This window comes from Myripristis murdjan, chromosome 5 (genome assembly GCF_902150065.1).
Source record: "Myripristis murdjan chromosome 5, fMyrMur1.1, whole genome shotgun sequence".
Classification (NCBI taxonomy): Eukaryota; Metazoa; Chordata; class Actinopteri; order Holocentriformes; family Holocentridae; genus Myripristis; species Myripristis murdjan.
In genome coordinates this window covers 15,848,112-15,864,344 of record NC_043984.1, presented here as the reverse complement: position 1 = coordinate 15,864,344, position 16,233 = coordinate 15,848,112, and the positions used below count along the sequence as shown (strand labels likewise).

Sequence of the window (16,233 nt, the reverse complement as noted above, 5' to 3'; positions counted from 1 at the left end):
CTCAGAGCGCTACCACGATGACAGGTCAGGGTTTATGCTCTGAGATTTGGTGAGAGAACAGCAGTCCCATTTACTGCTTCATTTAATGCCATCATCATCAACAAATGCTTCCTTATGAGATGAAGGTGATCTCTCAGGTGTTACAATTAGATTTATAAAATGGATGCTCAACACCTCAGTTCTTGGCCAATTCACACTCAGATCATTGTAAAATATCAGATAAATATATATGTGTGATTGTGTAACAGTTGATTTTCTGTTCTGTTTGGACTAGATACATTCTCAGTGGTGTAAAATAAAGCCACATCTGCACCTGACTTAAAGTTCATTTATTTATTAATGTGCTACCAAAATTCACCACTAGCCAGTAGTTACTTGTCACCTAAGCTTTTCATTATTATCATTATTATTTATGTAGCATCAGTTGATAATAGATAAAAGATTGAGTTGAGTACTTGTGGTCTTTCTGTCATTGTTTTAGAAAAACAATGAGCCTATCTACAGTAATTTCTGGTTTAATTAAAGCCTCGCAGCTGTTCCAAAGCCAACACGGCTGTTTCTAAACACCAAATTTGCAGGAGATACTGAGATGAGGCTTTTCACAGCTGTGGTGAGGTGGTGTTTGACTAGTTAGCGGTCAGCGAAATAAAACAGGGCAAGCCACACGCTGGTCTTACACAACAAACCACATATTTACAGATGGACTGACATTGTGGCTGATGGGCTGATATGGTGCAACAACACTTTGCTGGTGCATCCGCTTTATTTCATTCACCGGAGTGCAGTCCTCCTACGCATCTGTGATGAATGGATGTGTGAACAATTTGATGATTACAGGAACTGACTGGTGATAAAAATCTGTTGTTAGAGTCTGATCTGTCTTCACCTGTTGAAACTGTTCAGTGGCTGATTTTTATTAGCTTCTAGTTGAACTGCACATGTTTGAAATGCCTGTGTTAGTTATCTTTATGGGTCAAAATGACCATGACACACATATTGTACATGAATATCACCCTTAAAACACAACGCTGTGTGAGAACCAACACTGTGAAAAGACATCGCCCCACACACCAGTGGGTGAACAGATTGAAGTGATGGAGACAATTGGACAAGCTGTCAGCAAATTTTTTTTTAAAAAAATGCCTTTGAAGCAATAATTCACTACATTTCATATAGATAATGTCCATTTGGCTATTTCTATAACCAGTTGATGTTACACAATAGTGATTCTACCTAGTTCATAAAATCATGTAGTCTGCATTTTCCTGTTGTGCACATCCAGTCCAACTCATTCTCAGGAAAAAAATAAAACAAAACTGTGCACATGATGCATTTTATATGTCTAGCAGCAGCAACAACAGTTTGTTTGGAGTAAACGGAAAAGGAGCAGAGCAGCTACAGCCGTGTCCACTCAGCAGACAGAGAGAAGAAACTCCAGCCTCATTGTTTTAGTTTCTTCAGCAGAGAAAAACACAGTGTCAAGAACCCAGAGCACTACACAACAGCAGGATGGATGCTCTGCTCCAGCGACGCCCCCAAAAGTGTTGCGGTTGCTAGGCAACGCACAGTCATGCTGTCTTCAGGGGGATCACGGCACTGCACGTGTGGGAAGACAAGAAGAAAAAAAATGAACATGTGATCAGCAGCACAAAACAAACACAGTGTGATCGACATGGTCGGTGTTGTAATGTGTTTACTTAAATTGTTTTAGCCTCTATGCTTTATTATTATTAGTAGTAGTAGTAGTAGTAGTATTGTTATTGTTATTGTTATTGTTATTGTTATTATTATTATTATTGTTGTTGTTGTTGTTGTTGATGTTGTTGTTGTTGTTGTTATTAATATTATTATTGTTATTATTGTTATTATTATTATTGTGTGCATTTCTCCTTGCATATCAGTGAGCCTGCTGCTCGTGCCTGACAGTTCAGAGAATGACAAAAACTTTCTCCGATATTTCTCTTCATTCACACCGTGTCCACTTCTGTCATTTACCACGGTGGTGGGAAAACATTTTTCAGGTACCCTTTATTATGTGGTGTCAGCAACAGGCATGGTAACTATTTTTTTTTTAAATATATATTCATTAATATACAAATTCTTGTAGCGGACACATGCAAACAACGCATCACAATATCAATGTTAATAAACTAAATGAAAAGAAAGAAAAATTAACAAATGAGGTATGGCATCTTACACACAAAATATATATAGAAGCACAAGGTGGAGATATAAACAAAAATACGCAGGAGCAAAGACGTCAAATAAGAGGCATAAAGCAAAATAAGAAAATAAAATAAGATACATTCCCACGAATCTTTCTTGTTTCCTCTTTTTTTATTGGAGTACGTTTTTCAAGTGATGAAAAAAATAATTTAAAATAATTTATAAACCAAGCAAAGGAAGGCTTGCTATCCCTTCACTTACTGCAATGAATATTATATTTACCCATAAGAAGGATCATATTAATCATGTCATGACTTGATGAATTTGGGTTATCTATATTAAAAATGAGAAATAAAAAATGGAATGTCATGTGTCTTATGGGGAGGGGGGGTCTCCACTAGGTGGCGGTAATGCGCCATTTGCCTCCGCCCGTGTTAAAACAGAAAGGGAAAGAAGAAAGCACTCACGACTGCGTAAACCGACATGTCGAAAACATCCTGAAATGCGGCACTAGCACTGGTAGTTGATGTTAGTTGTTGAGATAAGAGAGGAAACTGTCCGAGCAGACCTGGACTTAGTGAGTGTAAACCAAGGCGTTGTGTTCAGGGGGGCAACACCAGTTTCCCTTTAATGAGAGTTTCACCAGAGACCGTCTTCACACCGGGTCACACTAGCTGTTTAGCTCAGCGGGAGAAGGAACTCCAGCAACGGCGCTTGTGTTGCAGCGGGCTCGTCAACTGATCCTCCCCGAAAACAGCGATGCTGGTCACCGTGTTCTGCGCGCCGAGGGACCGCCCGGAAACCACTTTCGCCCTCGACGTGTCTCCGGAGCTGGAGCTGAGAGACTTCGTAGCACTTTGTGAACTAGAATCAGGGATCCCGGCGGGAGAGATCCAGGTGAGGCTGGCCGTAAAGCGGCTAAGTCAGAGTAAGGGGGGGACTGCCGTTAGCCGCGGCGACGGCTAGCCGTGCTAACTGCTAGCTCGCTGACATGCTAGCATGAATCGGACTTTTGCTGCCTTTGAGGTTTGGCGACGTTGCGAAACTTCTGCCACCGACAACAGATAACGGTAGACTTTCTGAGTCGTGGTTCTGGTGTAGTGTAGTCGGCTTTAAATGTGAGAGACGTGCAACAACCCCACAACAAGTTAACCGAGCTAACGACGTGTTTGTTGGTGTTTGTTGGACTGATAAGAGACTACTCAGTTATCAAGCCTCCTGTTATCTCTGAGCTCACTTTGATCCCATCCAGTGTTTAACGCCTATAAATACCTCATTAACTTTTTGCTCCATATTTAACGAGTTTTCCTAATTGAATGTGGACAAGTAGGTAAAAATGAAAGTAACACGATGATATCTTTTCAAACTACTGGGCACATTTTCGCCAGTGTTTCTCTGGGGTATATTTTACCTCTATACAAGATATAAGGTATATCAACATTTTGCACCTATTTGCTTTAGTTGTTTTGGACACTGAGGAACTATAATATGTCGTGTGTAATCGTCAAAGCACTTCCCTCTGTTTTAGGGTCCTCATTTAGCATAACCACACCTCTAGTGGTGTGTGAACCAGTCCTGTTGTGACATTTGGGAGGAAATTCATGATTCCCACAAGAAGTCTGATGTATAAGGAGGTGACTAGGGGAGGTTATGTTTTGTTTAACATGACACGGAAAGTACCTGGCACTTAAACTTCGGTAACAGTTTCTATCATAATGATTTTTTGGAGATTTGAATGGCTGGGCTCAGATTGACCCCAAATGATAAAAAATGTTAGTAAATGTGAAGGTAACAGCAGGGTTAATATGACACCACACCATGGTAAACTAACATCACACTACCGAATGGGGGAATTCGTGGTTTATATGGCATTAATGTTATCTTAGAGATCTGAGTGGTTGCTGGTAAGTTACACTACTGGTTTGGCAAGCCAGTCAATAACATGGCAGCGTAATTCACTTGATGGAAAGATAATGTTTGTCAAAGTGGGAGCAGGTGCCTGGGTGCAAGCACTTAATCTGATCAAATATGTGATCTGGATCTACGCATGTGTAGTTTGCTCTAATCTCATGTTGTGTAATTTTTTGATGTTGTGTATGGGCTTCTTTCTCCAGATCTCATATGTAGAGCAGCCCCTAAAAGACCCCACTCGTGCCTTGGGGAACTACGGCGTGAAGGATGGAGATGTGGTGGTTCTCAGACAAGCAGACAGAAAGCCACCACCACCAACTCAGCCAGCCTTCCCAGGTAAAGTAAAGTTTTAGTGAAATCTGTTGATTTGAGTTTGTTATGAAGTTAGATCTACCTTTAAATTCACTTATATTTTTTATCAGTTGGGGTCAATGTGACACCACCAATATAGACCTGAAGAAAATGATTATAATAAAAATTGTTACCCAAATTTGTGTCATGTACTTACTGATTCTTGCTGACTACATAAATAGTCCTTTAAGTAAAAGATTTTATATGGAGTTTATCTCTGGTCTTTTATGTACAACATGTAAACCTCTCAACCTTCCTCCTCTTTGCTTCGTAGGACTGCCCCATATAGACTTTCGCTCCATCACAGTCCCAGGCACGTCTTCTTCGACCAGTCAGCAAGCTGCCACAAGGCAGCAGCGTCAGGCCCCACAGCAGCAGCAGCAGCAACAGCAGCAGCAGCAGCAGCACACCGCACAACCTTCTACGCCAATGGCCTTCCGTGGCTCTGGCTCCTCTCCACAGGGGCTGGATGACCCTGCCTTACTCCAGCAGATGCTGTTATCCAATCCACATGAGCTTTCACTCCTCAAGGAGCGCAACCCACCACTGGCTGAGGCCCTACTCAGCGGAGACTTAGGTAAGAAAAGTCTGCTAGTTCAGCGGATAAGAGCGTGTACCATGTGTTAAGGCTGAGTCCTGATCGTAACATCCTGGGTTCAGATCCGACCTCAGGCCATGTTCTGCATGTCATCCCGTCTCTCTCCCCTCTGCCTTTCCTGTCTCTCTGTACTGTGACTGTCAAATAAAGCAGAAATGCCACTTTATGTTCACATGACACCAGTAACAGTTTGTGTTGAAGGTCTTTTACTTTCAATCAGATGTCAGTTGGTTATGCTGAGTTTGAATTTTTCCCCAGAGCGTTTCACCAAAGTGTTGCTGGAGCAACAACAGGATCGGGCACGAAGGGAGCAAGAAAGGATCAGACTCCTGACTGCTGATCCGTTTGATTTGGAAGCCCAGGCGAAGATTGAGGAGGACATCAGGTATAGTCCAGACTTGTGGAGCCGTTTATCATTAAGACTGACACTGCTGGTGTTGGGGTTTTTTGATATATTAAAATATGTAATGCCCTTGCCACTCCTAACATGCCACAGCCTCTGATTTTAAATGTCTCTTGCATAAACAGTTTGTGCTCAAAACACAAATGTGGTGACTTTGACAGTACCATTTTGAACTGTATAACAATGCAAATATGGGAAAGCAGCTGTGCCACAACGGTTAGGCAGCATTTATTTTGTGTGAAATATTACAATTCTTACCATTGGATTTGTGACCATTCCAGGCAGCACAATGTGGAAGAAAATATGACCATTGCAATGGAGGAGGCTCCAGAAAGTTTTGGACAGGTGGTTATGCTCTACATCAACTGCAAAGTAAATGGGCACCCTGTGAAAGCTTTTGTTGACTCAGGTAATGAGCATAACATCCTCTTCCACTGTGCAAAAGCACACATTTCTGGGCCATGAGCAGTCAAACTGGTTGATTGTTTGTGTGTGGGGTCCAGAAGTTCCTTAATAATGTCAGCCTGTCATTGGCTGTCACAGACATAATGCTACCTGCTCATTATATACTCTTAAGATGATGTACTGATAAAATAACAATATTTAACATTGTTGTAAACATCTTACCACTGCTACAGACTTATTATTTCACCATATCACCAGCAACACTGATCCTCAATTATAGCAATGTCACTAACTCACTCATTTGCACACTTTTACAAATGGCTGTTAGACCCATAGCTGTGTGTGTGTGTGTGTGTGTGTGTGTGTGTGTGTGTGTGTGTGTGTGTGTGTGTGTGTGTGTTTTGCCTATGGAGACAGTGAATGGGATTTTTGCCTTCTGTTAAACACCAGAACAAGGACAGCAGGGCAGTGTAGTCTGTTTTGTAGAGGTATTTTCAAGGGCCTGGCTTTTTTGAGCATGCAAAATTTTCCTGTCTAATGTTGGGATGCTCCACTCTATACCAGTTGCTTGTTGCTTTGCTTTTCCAGTAAATCTTCTACTTTTCCATCTTAAATTTAGTTTCGGTCACAAATTTCAGGAGTAGAGTGTTTGTGTTAGCAATATGGAACATTTTACTTTTTGAAGACAGTGAATTTGTTTGTGTAAAAGGCAGAAAGTGTAATAATATAAATTAGTGCGGTCCTACCCACTAGATTCAAAACTGTCCTCTTCATTTCGTAGACCATAGTTGACTTTTGTCAGATCTAAACTTTGCATGGGTTGTGATTTTTCTTTTCTCCTGTCACACCCTCTGTTTCTCTGCACCTTGTGTGTGACTTGTGGTTTCAGGAGCTCAGATGACAATAATGAGCCAAGCGTGCGCTGAGCGCTGTAACATCATGCGTCTAGTGGACCGACGCTGGGCAGGGATTGCAAAGGGTGTAGGCACCCAGAAGATCATTGGCAGAGTTCATTTGGGTGAGTGTCATGTTTAAAGTTTTTTTTGTTGTTGTTGTTTGAGCATCACTGTGCCTGAGCACAAGTCCAAATATGTTCACAGAAAAAAAATCATGAACTACATATATAAACATGTCTCTGCATGATGATTCATGATGATACCTAACAATGTAGTGTCTCCTGTTACGCTCGTCTAGCTCAGGTCCAGATCGAGGGGGACTTCCTACCTTGTTCTTTCTCCATCTTGGAGGACCAGCCGATGGACATGCTTCTTGGACTTGATATGCTGAAGAGACACCAGGTGTGAGCCTCTTTAATCCCACTCCAGTGTGCACTACAGTTATTTTATATATTAGAGGAGATCTGACATATAAAAACTGTATTAAAAATAGATGTAAAACTGCATAGATGCCAGACTTAAAGGTTATGTGCTAAAAAGTAGGGATTCTCCAACAGATGGGCACCAATTTAAATCTGCAGATTTTCATTCCTGATGACTCAGTCAGTACCTGTGAAATGGTCAATTTGGAGAACGGATCTGTAACGCACAGATCCATGTTTACATGACTGACACAAGACGCAGAAGCCTCCTGTTAGTACTTTTTTTTATATACAGTGTAAACAAGAGTTCTCGCCACCAAATATAGATGTCAAGCTTGGTGCGTTGTTTAATTTTTATGCACCGTATTGCCTCATGATACACCATTATTGCAATGTATTCTGAAAAGATGCTGTGTCACACAGTGTAGTTGTTGGAAAAGCTATGGTAACCCTCTTTCCAAGTATAGCATTGAAACACATTACCATAACAGGTGATATTGATCATTGAAAAAACTCTGTATTATAGATAATCCTAAAATGGTATTGTGCCACCCTGTTAGAGCAAACTGTTTTTTGTGCAGTGGCATTTTTTTATGATTTCCTTATGGGACATGCAAATCATTAGAGATGAGCAGTGGTGCCAAAATAGTAAAACTGAAGTGGTAATCCCCGCCTTTAAATAGGGAAAATGCCTGCAGCTGTGGTGTTACCCGTTACTGTGTCATTTACCCTGCTGGTGAGCTTTGAGAATAACTCCTGTTATTTGCCATGTTTTTCTTGTAGTGCTCTATTGACCTGAAGAGGAGTGTGCTGCTGATTGGCACCACAGGCACTGAAACTCGCTTTCTACCTGAGGCAGAGCTGCCAGAGTGTGCCCGGCTGGCATACGGGGCAGAGGGTCGTGAGGATGCCCGCCCAGATGAAATAGCTGACAGAGAACTGGCAGAAGCACTTCAGAGATCCATACAGGAAAGCGGTAAGGAATGTTCTCTAAGTTCTGCACATTAGTGTGTTTTCTTTTGTTTTTGTATTTGTTTTTTACTGGATATTTATGGCTCAGCAAAAAAAAAACTACATGCATGTGCCACTTTAAGCTTCTTACTTTTGATTCCCATTTATGCAGTCATCTGAATTTTCAGTCACATGATCACTTCATGTCATCACCTCAGCAAATTGCATATGCCTTAGAATAGCATGAGGTCAGGAAATCGACACCTGGCCGCCAGCCAAATATAAGTAGATATCATAGGAGATGAATGAGATTTTGGCTGAGATTAAGCTTTTTGGGCAGGGTTGCATTGAATACATGGTGCAATTACTATTAATACAAATAATCAGTTTTTATTTTTTTCTGTTAATGCAATTTGATCTGATGTTTTGCTGGAGAGAGCCAAATTTAGCTTCCTGAGGTTTGATGGCAGGTTATGTGATTACGCTGTGACCTCTCCGTCAGGTCATGGGCCATAAGCAATTCTCTTGGCTGACACTTTTCACCTCTGTGTGTGAAAAGGCTGATAGTTTGGTGCATGCTCCGTGTGTGACTGCTAACTTTCTCCGTCCCTTTGCATGATGTGTGTGGTGTGTGCCTAACCCTGAGCAGGACAGCACTGATGCATTTGGAGACAGCTGGAGAGGGCCCTACCAACCAGGTACTGCAGATCTACAAAGGGGGTGCTAAGTCCATTGCCATTTTTTATTTTGCTTTTATATTTTGTTGCGGATCTGTTAATTGGTGCAATTCTTTGTTTTTTTTTTTTTTATTTATAGAGAGAAAATAATTAAAATCAGTGGAAAAAGCCAAACTATAAAAAACCTTATATGCAGTCAAGTGTTTCAAAACTAGAGAATGCAGTTATTTTACTGTTGTCTCAGTTTTTAAATGTCATATTTTGTTTCAGAGGCTGTTAAGGACAATAAAATGCATATTGTGAAAGTAATGGTCCCTGACAGATTTCAGATCAACTCCAGCTGTTGTTTAACTGTTGCTCTCAAATGCATTTTCTCTTACACTAGACACTGCAGATGGACAAACTACCTCACCAAAATCCCCACCATTCCCATTACCCATACCCTTAGACCAAATGTCTTCATCAACCTCCCCTTCCCAAAGACCTTCCTCTGGCCATCTCCAGAATCCGGCCCTGGATCGCTCTCAGTCTGCCCCTGCCACCATGCAGCAGGCCTCAACACCTGAGCAGTGCCAGGGCCAGCCTGGCTTCCAGGAGCTTCCCGGGCCTTCATCCCAAGCAGAAGGTGTTCCCTCTGCACCCCATCAGGTCCACCCTCACCCTCTTCCTGCACCTAGCAACTCCACCTTGCCCCCTATGTCCAGTCCCAGAACAGAAGGCCTTCCTGAATGCAACCCACCTGCAGTAGAGGCTTCAAGTGGCACTCAGTCCTTTGAAGAGCCAGAGGGTGAGGTACAACCTAGAGTCACAGAGTTGGATGCTGAATCAGATGGGGTGGAGAACAGCTCCATGCTCTCCCAGCCAGAGGAACTTTCCCCCATTCAACCTATGGAGCAAGAGATGGATCGATCCGACACAGCTGGTGCCACAGAGACCTGTCCGAGTACTCCTGATCAGCAGAGCCAGGAAGGTGAGGAAAGGTCTGAACATCAACAACTCCTACGCGGTCCCCTGTCTCTCAGCCTGGGTTCTTGTCCTGCTGATTCTGCTGTACCAGGGAATGTCTGTGTGATCCCTAATCCTGACTCTGCTGAAATGGAGCTCCCTGCTGCTTCTCAGGACACAGGGGCGTCTGAGAGGGATCAGCCTGAGGGAGAGCGCTGCCCCAGCTCTGACAGCATCCCGTCACTGGCAGCTGCGCTGCTGGAGCTTCACGAGCTGCTGGTATCCAACAGCCGAACACAGTCCATTGACCGCAGCGCCTCCTGCTCCCCTTCACAGCCATTCAGACAGGATGCCGATGGTCTGGATGACAACCCCAGCACCCTGACACCTGAGAACACCCAGCCTACCCCCTCTACTGCCATTACAGCTGGTGCAGAACCATGTGATGCCAAAGCCAACCATGCTGCTGTATCTGATGAGGGACCATCTAAGTGTCTTATGCCTGACCTCCCTGGCCAGGATGAGCATCTGGGCAGAGATATGGCAGAGACTGTGGAGGAACAAGGAGCACTGCTGTCTCCTGTTGGCTCCTGGGAGAGGAGGGCAGACCAGTGTGGGCAAGATGAAGCCGGTAATGTCAGCATGTCTGGGCCTGAACCAGTGGATCCTTCTGCCATTGCAGGGGATTTAGAGTTCAGGGAGCCTCCTGAGGGGCAGCAAGGCAGGGGGGTTGCAGATGGAAGAGCCTCTGGCTCTAACACCCCAGACACTCTTGGCCTTCAAACTGAGCACACTCTTGATAGCCCTTTGCCAATGATTGTGGGCTCACCTGTGGAGGTCTCTAACTCCCCCTCCCCCTCTGACCCTCCTCTCCAGGCCCTCCAGCCTACATCTCCAGCCCCCCAGCTCTCTGCTCCACATCCCTTTACAGAACAATTTCCAGCTGAGCATATCCAGAGAATCCAGGCAGCAGGGTTTTCTGCCAGGGAGGCTGCAGAGGCACTGGAACAAGCCCATGGAATTGTGGAGCTAGCTCTGCTGGCACTACTAGCCCGCAATATCACTGTGCCCACCTAGACTCTCATAACCAATCATGTGAGTCCCCAGCCTCCCAACTCAGCATCTGTTGTATTTATATTGTAATCTTGTTCTTGATACAGATGTCTCAATCCTTTCTCAGCAGGGAGCAAGCACCATACAGGGAAATGCTGTCTCTTAGTTTATCACAGAGACTACCCAAGAACAAACAACAACCGGTATTAGTTTTATGGATATAGCAGATAATGTGAGGTGTGTTTGCATGCAGATGTTTTGGGAGCCCACCCATTTCGTGGGTTTTCAGAGATTTGGTCTGGTAGATTTAATCTTGTTCTTATTTTGTCCCCCCCCGCCCCCAACCTCATCATATTGTGCCCCCTGTATGACTCTCAGTACATTAAACACTTATAATTTCTTCTTTGTTATTTCTCAGACCTGAGTAAAGGTATTTATTATTGTTTAGGGATGAAATGATGGTGAGTAAATAAAACAGTGTTGGAAGTGGGAGTTCCAGCCATGACTTCTTCTCCCCACACCAGACTAACCTTCTGTCTGGTAAGCTTTAGATCATGCAGCACAAATATGGACATTTGAAGATAAATACTTTGGTGATAATAAAGGTAATTCATTTATGTGTTGATTCCATGTTTTGATTTTAAAACCTTAAATCTGCATATTAAAACAGCCAGGTAATTTTTTAAAGATTGCATTGTGGAAACTGATGCAGTTTAGAAAGGGGGTGAAGAAATAGCCTTTTTCTCCAAATAAGTGAAAAATTGTGGAATAACAAGCTGAGCTTGAACAACCCCTATATTCAGTACTGTCTTTACACAAAACATCTCATGAGCCAAAAATGTGTGTTAAGAAATGTGATTGTAGATGGCATTTTTCCAATTCAGTATGTGTATTACAGATGGGCAACTTCCACTGTATGTACCATCCTTCACATCTTTGGAAAGCTTTGCAATGTGTAGATTACAAAGCTACTAGTAGCTTCTGTTCAGAATGAATTCTTTTATGTGTCAAATCGTCATCATCACACGTTGATATCTTAAGAACTGATATCCGTTTTTAATATGTTAGAATATACCCCTTTCCAGCTGTCCAATGTTTTGTCATTAAATCATATATTCAATTTTTTAATTGCATTATCTGGTTTATATACCAACAATGTTCAGGCAGATTGAATTATTTACTTTTCTCTTGTACGGAATTTTAAATTGCAAATAAAGTGAAACTAGTCTTTGTATTCATTGCGTATGATTATTTTCTTGGTATTTCCTGGAAGTGAATGTGAGTGCTTGTGACTAAGTGTATGCATGTCCCAAGTATTATAGACTTGTCAGCCGCAATTAAAAAAAAAAAGTCACTAGTTATTCACCAAATATTTATTTTGCATTCTGTTAATGTTATGTAATCATTAACCCCACAGAATTTAAAAAAAAAAAAAAAAAAAAAAAACTTTAATAAGACCTCTGAAAGTGATTAAATTTTGGTAAAGGAAAAAAATGGCATATTGCCTTCATACAGGTAATAGAAATTCAACAACTCAGTCATGGAAAGTCATGCAAAAGTCACAGATTTGAATTTCATCTTCCATCCTTTCTTGCATTTATCTGGAGAAAGTGAATGAGCTGCAGAAAAAAAAAATTCTACTGCACACTACACATGATATGCACAGGATTCAGTTATGTTTTGACTGATACCCAGAGCTATGTGAGTCAGTATTGCTGTGAATGACTGGCAGAAATGAAAAGCACCTTTTCCAGAAGCACACCTGCAGCTAGTTTTTGTGATTGGAACTTGGTAAGGGGTGTGACATGCATGGCTGGACTCCACCCAGTTTAATTTGGGTAGAGGATGTTTCAGCAGGTTGGGGGAAAACACTGATTACCAAAATGAACTGACCCTTTCTAATAGTGTTGTGTGACAGTGTAATCCCCATGACAAATTAAACCATGTTGGCTCAGTCTGACTGCAGAGGAGACGAGGACGGCCGCTGTCTGAGCAGTAACACTATCACCCAAATGTATTCCTGCTTTGGAAATGGCCTTCCTGTGAAAAGTCTGAAATCTCAAATATCAGCCATCAAGAGTTCAGAGCGAGCTCCTTCAGGCACTGAGCCTCAGGAAACCAACATTGCACGGAGAAGTGTAGGCTTTGATGATGAAAGTGATGAAACTGCGAACCAAGATGAGGTTTTCAGGTAAGGAGCACATGGTGTTTCTGCAGACATGTTTTAAATTTGGTGTGGAAGGATGACAGTGGGATCTCTGTCCTGTTTCAGCTCTCCTATAGACATATCTTCAGCCCTTAGGTCTGTGGCCTTGATGCGCACATGGGATTTGGGAAGAACGCATTTCCCTGTGCAAAAGCTGTTCTCAGTTCCTGGACACGGTGACAAGGATAACAGATTGTCTTCACCAATAGCTGATAAATGTGAAAATGAAGAAGGGTACGAGAGATTCTTTATCTTTATGCCCTGGCAAAAGAAATATTTTGTACTAAACTTGTGCTACCTGTTCCGCAACCCAGGGCAGAGGATCCAGTTGAGGCTGAAGCACTTGGTGTGTCATTCCAGTCAAAGTACTTTAATATTTGTGAGTTTGCCTTTTCCCGGCCCTACTTTTCTCTTGTAATGTTTCCAATACTGAATTAAACTAGAAACACCAAGTGTCTTGATCTCCCTTCTGCAGTCCCACTGTATCAGGACTACTGTCTAACAGTGAAAGCTGACCTGCACAGGGTCACCAAAGGCTTTCTGTCTGATCTGCTGACCTCCCAGTGCCTCCCGGGTCTACAGTCCCCTCTGACCCCTCGCAGCCTTTTCGAGGTCACCTGCCCTCCATCACCTCCGCCTGTGGTGATCCCATCCTCAACTCCACCTCACTTTCTTGGGTCATCCCGATGTACCTTTTGGCAAGATCTGGATGAGGTGAAGGCTTCTGGCCTGCTTAACAAGTTGACCACCAGAGAGATTCGCCTTCAGGAGGTGTGCAAACGCTGAATACTGTAATCTAGAGCTCAAAACTTCAAATTAAATCAGTAACTTGAGCATTTAGTTAGGGGGCACAGTCACATAGCTGACAGTGACAGCTGAAAGTTTTAACTGATGTAATATTGACACAACTTGGGGAAATAATTGGGGGAAAAAATCATTCACTGTTGTCTCTGTAGGCCACGTTTGAGTTGATTGGCTCGGAGGCTTCCTACTTGAGGAGCCTTGGGGTTGCTGTCAATCACTTCTATGCGTCAAAGACACTGAAACAAACCCTGTCTCAGATGGAGCATCACATTTTGTTTTCCAATCTTCGTCACGTGATGGCAGCCAGTGAGAGGTAGGACCTCCTCGTATCTGTTTGAATTGTTTTGGATCTGTTTTAACTGTGTTGCCGTTTTATGCCGAGTGGGTATTTTGGTGTCTTTAGGTTTCTCATGGACCTTGAAGTTCGCCTGGGCGAGAGCGTGCTGATATCTTAGGTTGGGGACATTGTGCTCCGGCACTGCCCAGCGTTCAGAGCCCTCTATGTGCCATATGTGACCAACATGATGTACCAAGAGGCCCTTGTCAACCAAATGCTGTAAGTCTCTACTCTGCTCTCCTTATCAGCGCAGCTTTCATAAACCATATTTATCCCTGTCTCCTCTCTCCAGACAGCAGAACAGGGGATTTTCGTTTGCACTCAAGAAACTCGAGAGCGACCCAGTGTGTCAGCGGCAGAGCCTCAAGTCATTCCTGGTCCTTCCGTTTCAGAGACTCACTCGTCTTAAACTCATAACAGAGGTAGGAATCAGATGGGATTTGGAATATATAACCCTTTTTAATATACATAAGTAACTGGGCATGTGATGTACTGGGTTCTGTTTCATTTCAGAGCATCCTGAGACTGACGGAGCCCGACTCTGATTCGGTTTCAAATCTTGAAAAATCCATAGAAGACATTCATGAGGTAACAGTCCATTAACACACGGGTTGATTTTAAAGCACTCTGGTTGGTACAGTGCACATCTGTCAAATCTGAAATGAGTTGTTAGTCATTACTCAGCCCAGTGACTTGTGAGCAAGTAATTAGGAGGGAGAGCAAAGTGTGCATGTGTGTGTGTGTGTGTGTGTGTGGTGCAAGCCGGGAGTAGATTATGTCAGTTGAGCACCTAACACACTGAATGAATAAATATAAATTGCATCTGTTGACCTAGTTCAAAAAGCCACCCCTCAAAAATCAAACATTTTTTACTTGGGTTTCCTCCTCCTAGGTACTGACCGAGTGTGATCAGGGGGTTCGGAAAATGAAGCAAATTGAGGAGCTGGTGTGCCTGGAAATGCTGCTGGATTTTGGCAAAGTCAAGGTCTCAACCAAATTTTTTTCTTAAACGCTTAATAGTGACAAGAAAGATTTATTGTATCAGGTTTTATTAGTGGAGGTTAAAACAGTACACAGCAGACAAAATGTCTCAGAAATGGCATTGGCTCTCTCGTCTGTCATCCAGTCACTTCCTGTGGTCGTAAGCGGGCGTTTCCTGGTGCACAAGGGTCCCTTGAGACAGCTGGCTGTGGAGGGCAGTCATAACTCCAGAGCTTCATTTGTCAGCGTCTACCTCCACCTCTTCAATGACCTTTTGATCATCTCCTCCAAAAAGTATTTCACATCTTCATCAACGCCGTGTGTCCAGACACTTAAATCACCCTGGGATTAAACTGACCTGCTCTTAGTTTGTTGTGTGTTGTTATACGGTCATTATACTCACTCTTCTCTCTCTGCGCCTTTTGCAGGGAGCAGCGTTTCAGAGTGATGGATCACGCTGTGTTTCCCGCACACGTGCATGTCGAGCAGCTGAGAGCAGGAGTCCTGGGTCTGCCCCCGGACTCCTTCCTGCTTCGCCTGTCTCAGAGTCATACAGGACAGCCCACTGCCCTGATACTTGCCACGCACACAAGGTAAAACATTTGCCATCATCTATACTTCCTCATGTCCTAATAATTTTCCTTTGTAGCAGCAGTAAAAGATTTGTATTTCATGTCCATCTCTTGCATGCAGGTCAGATAAAGAGGCATGGATGAAGGTCTTGTCATCTGATCACTGATGGATCCATGAATTCTGTGATCCATTTCTCAAGTATCAAACTCAGCTCTTTTTAACTTAAATGTATTAGTATTTATAGAGTGAAATGTTTTTGAAATGTTAACTGTTAACTCAGTACACTGAAAGCTGTTTAATTGTTTCATTCAGCACGTTTTTTTTTTCCTTTTTTTCAGGGCACCAGAGCTCATTAGCTCAACACTAAACACAATTAATTAAATACATCAAACACTTAATTGTCACAGTTAAAGGATGCACTGAGGAGAAGGGTGATACCTTTTTAATTATTACAATAAACATTTTACACTTGTATTACATCGTTGCCCTCTTTACTGTGAAAGTCGGGTTGAAACAGCAGTAGTGCTTTGTCTACAGATGCAATATCTGACCAT

At 42.8% G+C, this 16,233-nt stretch overlaps 2 protein-coding genes across 5 annotated transcripts; both read left to right on the top strand.

Moving 5' to 3' along the window:
* The first annotated feature begins 2,647 nt into the window (after positions 1–2,647).
* Positions 2,648–12,012, top strand: ddi2 (DNA-damage inducible protein 2). 2 transcript variants are annotated; one of them, XM_030051840.1, is made up of 10 exons: positions 2,648–3,063; positions 4,281–4,413; positions 4,703–5,005; positions 5,285–5,411; positions 5,711–5,838; positions 6,724–6,852; positions 7,029–7,132; positions 7,936–8,128; positions 8,753–8,801; positions 9,166–9,265. In XM_030051840.1, exons 1-9 carry the CDS (start codon positions 2,926–2,928, stop codon positions 8,761–8,763), a joined length of 1,266 nt encoding a protein of 421 aa, XP_029907700.1. In that variant the 5' UTR covers positions 2,648–2,925; the 3' UTR covers positions 8,764–8,801; positions 9,166–9,265. The 2 variants fall into 2 exon arrangements, with proteins under 2 accessions (XP_029907700.1, XP_029907699.1); XM_030051839.1 differs by lacking the exons at positions 2,648–3,063; positions 4,281–4,413; positions 4,703–5,005; ... (2 more) ...; positions 6,724–6,852; positions 7,029–7,132 and having other exon boundaries at positions 8,041–8,128; positions 9,166–12,012.
* Positions 12,013–12,590: 578 nt separating this feature from the next.
* Positions 12,591–16,156, top strand: LOC115359327 (rho guanine nucleotide exchange factor 19). 3 transcript variants are annotated; one of them, XM_030051732.1, is made up of 9 exons: positions 13,960–14,101; positions 14,192–14,344; positions 14,418–14,547; positions 14,639–14,713; positions 15,018–15,110; positions 15,252–15,400; positions 15,535–15,699; positions 15,800–15,877; positions 16,018–16,156. In XM_030051732.1, the coding sequence occupies exons 2-8, from the start codon at positions 14,310–14,312 to the stop codon at positions 15,843–15,845; spliced, it is 693 nt and encodes a 230-aa protein (XP_029907592.1). In that variant the 5' UTR covers positions 13,960–14,101; positions 14,192–14,309; the 3' UTR covers positions 15,846–15,877; positions 16,018–16,156. The 3 variants fall into 3 exon arrangements, 2 of the variants coding, with proteins under 2 accessions (XP_029907592.1, XP_029907591.1); XM_030051731.1 differs by having other exon boundaries at positions 15,800–16,153; XR_003928244.1 differs by lacking the exons at positions 14,639–14,713; positions 15,018–15,110; positions 15,252–15,400; ... (1 more) ...; positions 15,800–15,877; positions 16,018–16,156 and adding exons at positions 12,591–12,969; positions 13,051–13,218; positions 13,299–13,363; positions 13,460–13,755 and having other exon boundaries at positions 13,941–14,101.
* The last annotated feature ends 77 nt before the right edge of the window (positions 16,157–16,233 follow it).

Coding starts and splice junctions, on each gene's coding strand:
- ddi2 (XM_030051839.1), top strand. CDS start 9,234: ATGTCTTCATCAACCTCCCCTTCCCAAAGACCTTCCTCTGGCCATCTC.
- LOC115359327 (XM_030051732.1), top strand. CDS start 14,310: ATGATGTACCAAGAGGCCCTTGTCAACCAAATGCT. Junction 14,714..15,017: donor CCATAGAAGACATTCATGAG/GTAACAGTCCAT, acceptor TCCTCCTCCTAG/GTACTGACCGAGTGTGATCA. Junction 15,401..15,534: donor TTGATCATCTCCTCCAAAAA/GTATTTCACATC, acceptor CGCCTTTTGCAG/GGAGCAGCGTTTCAGAGTGA.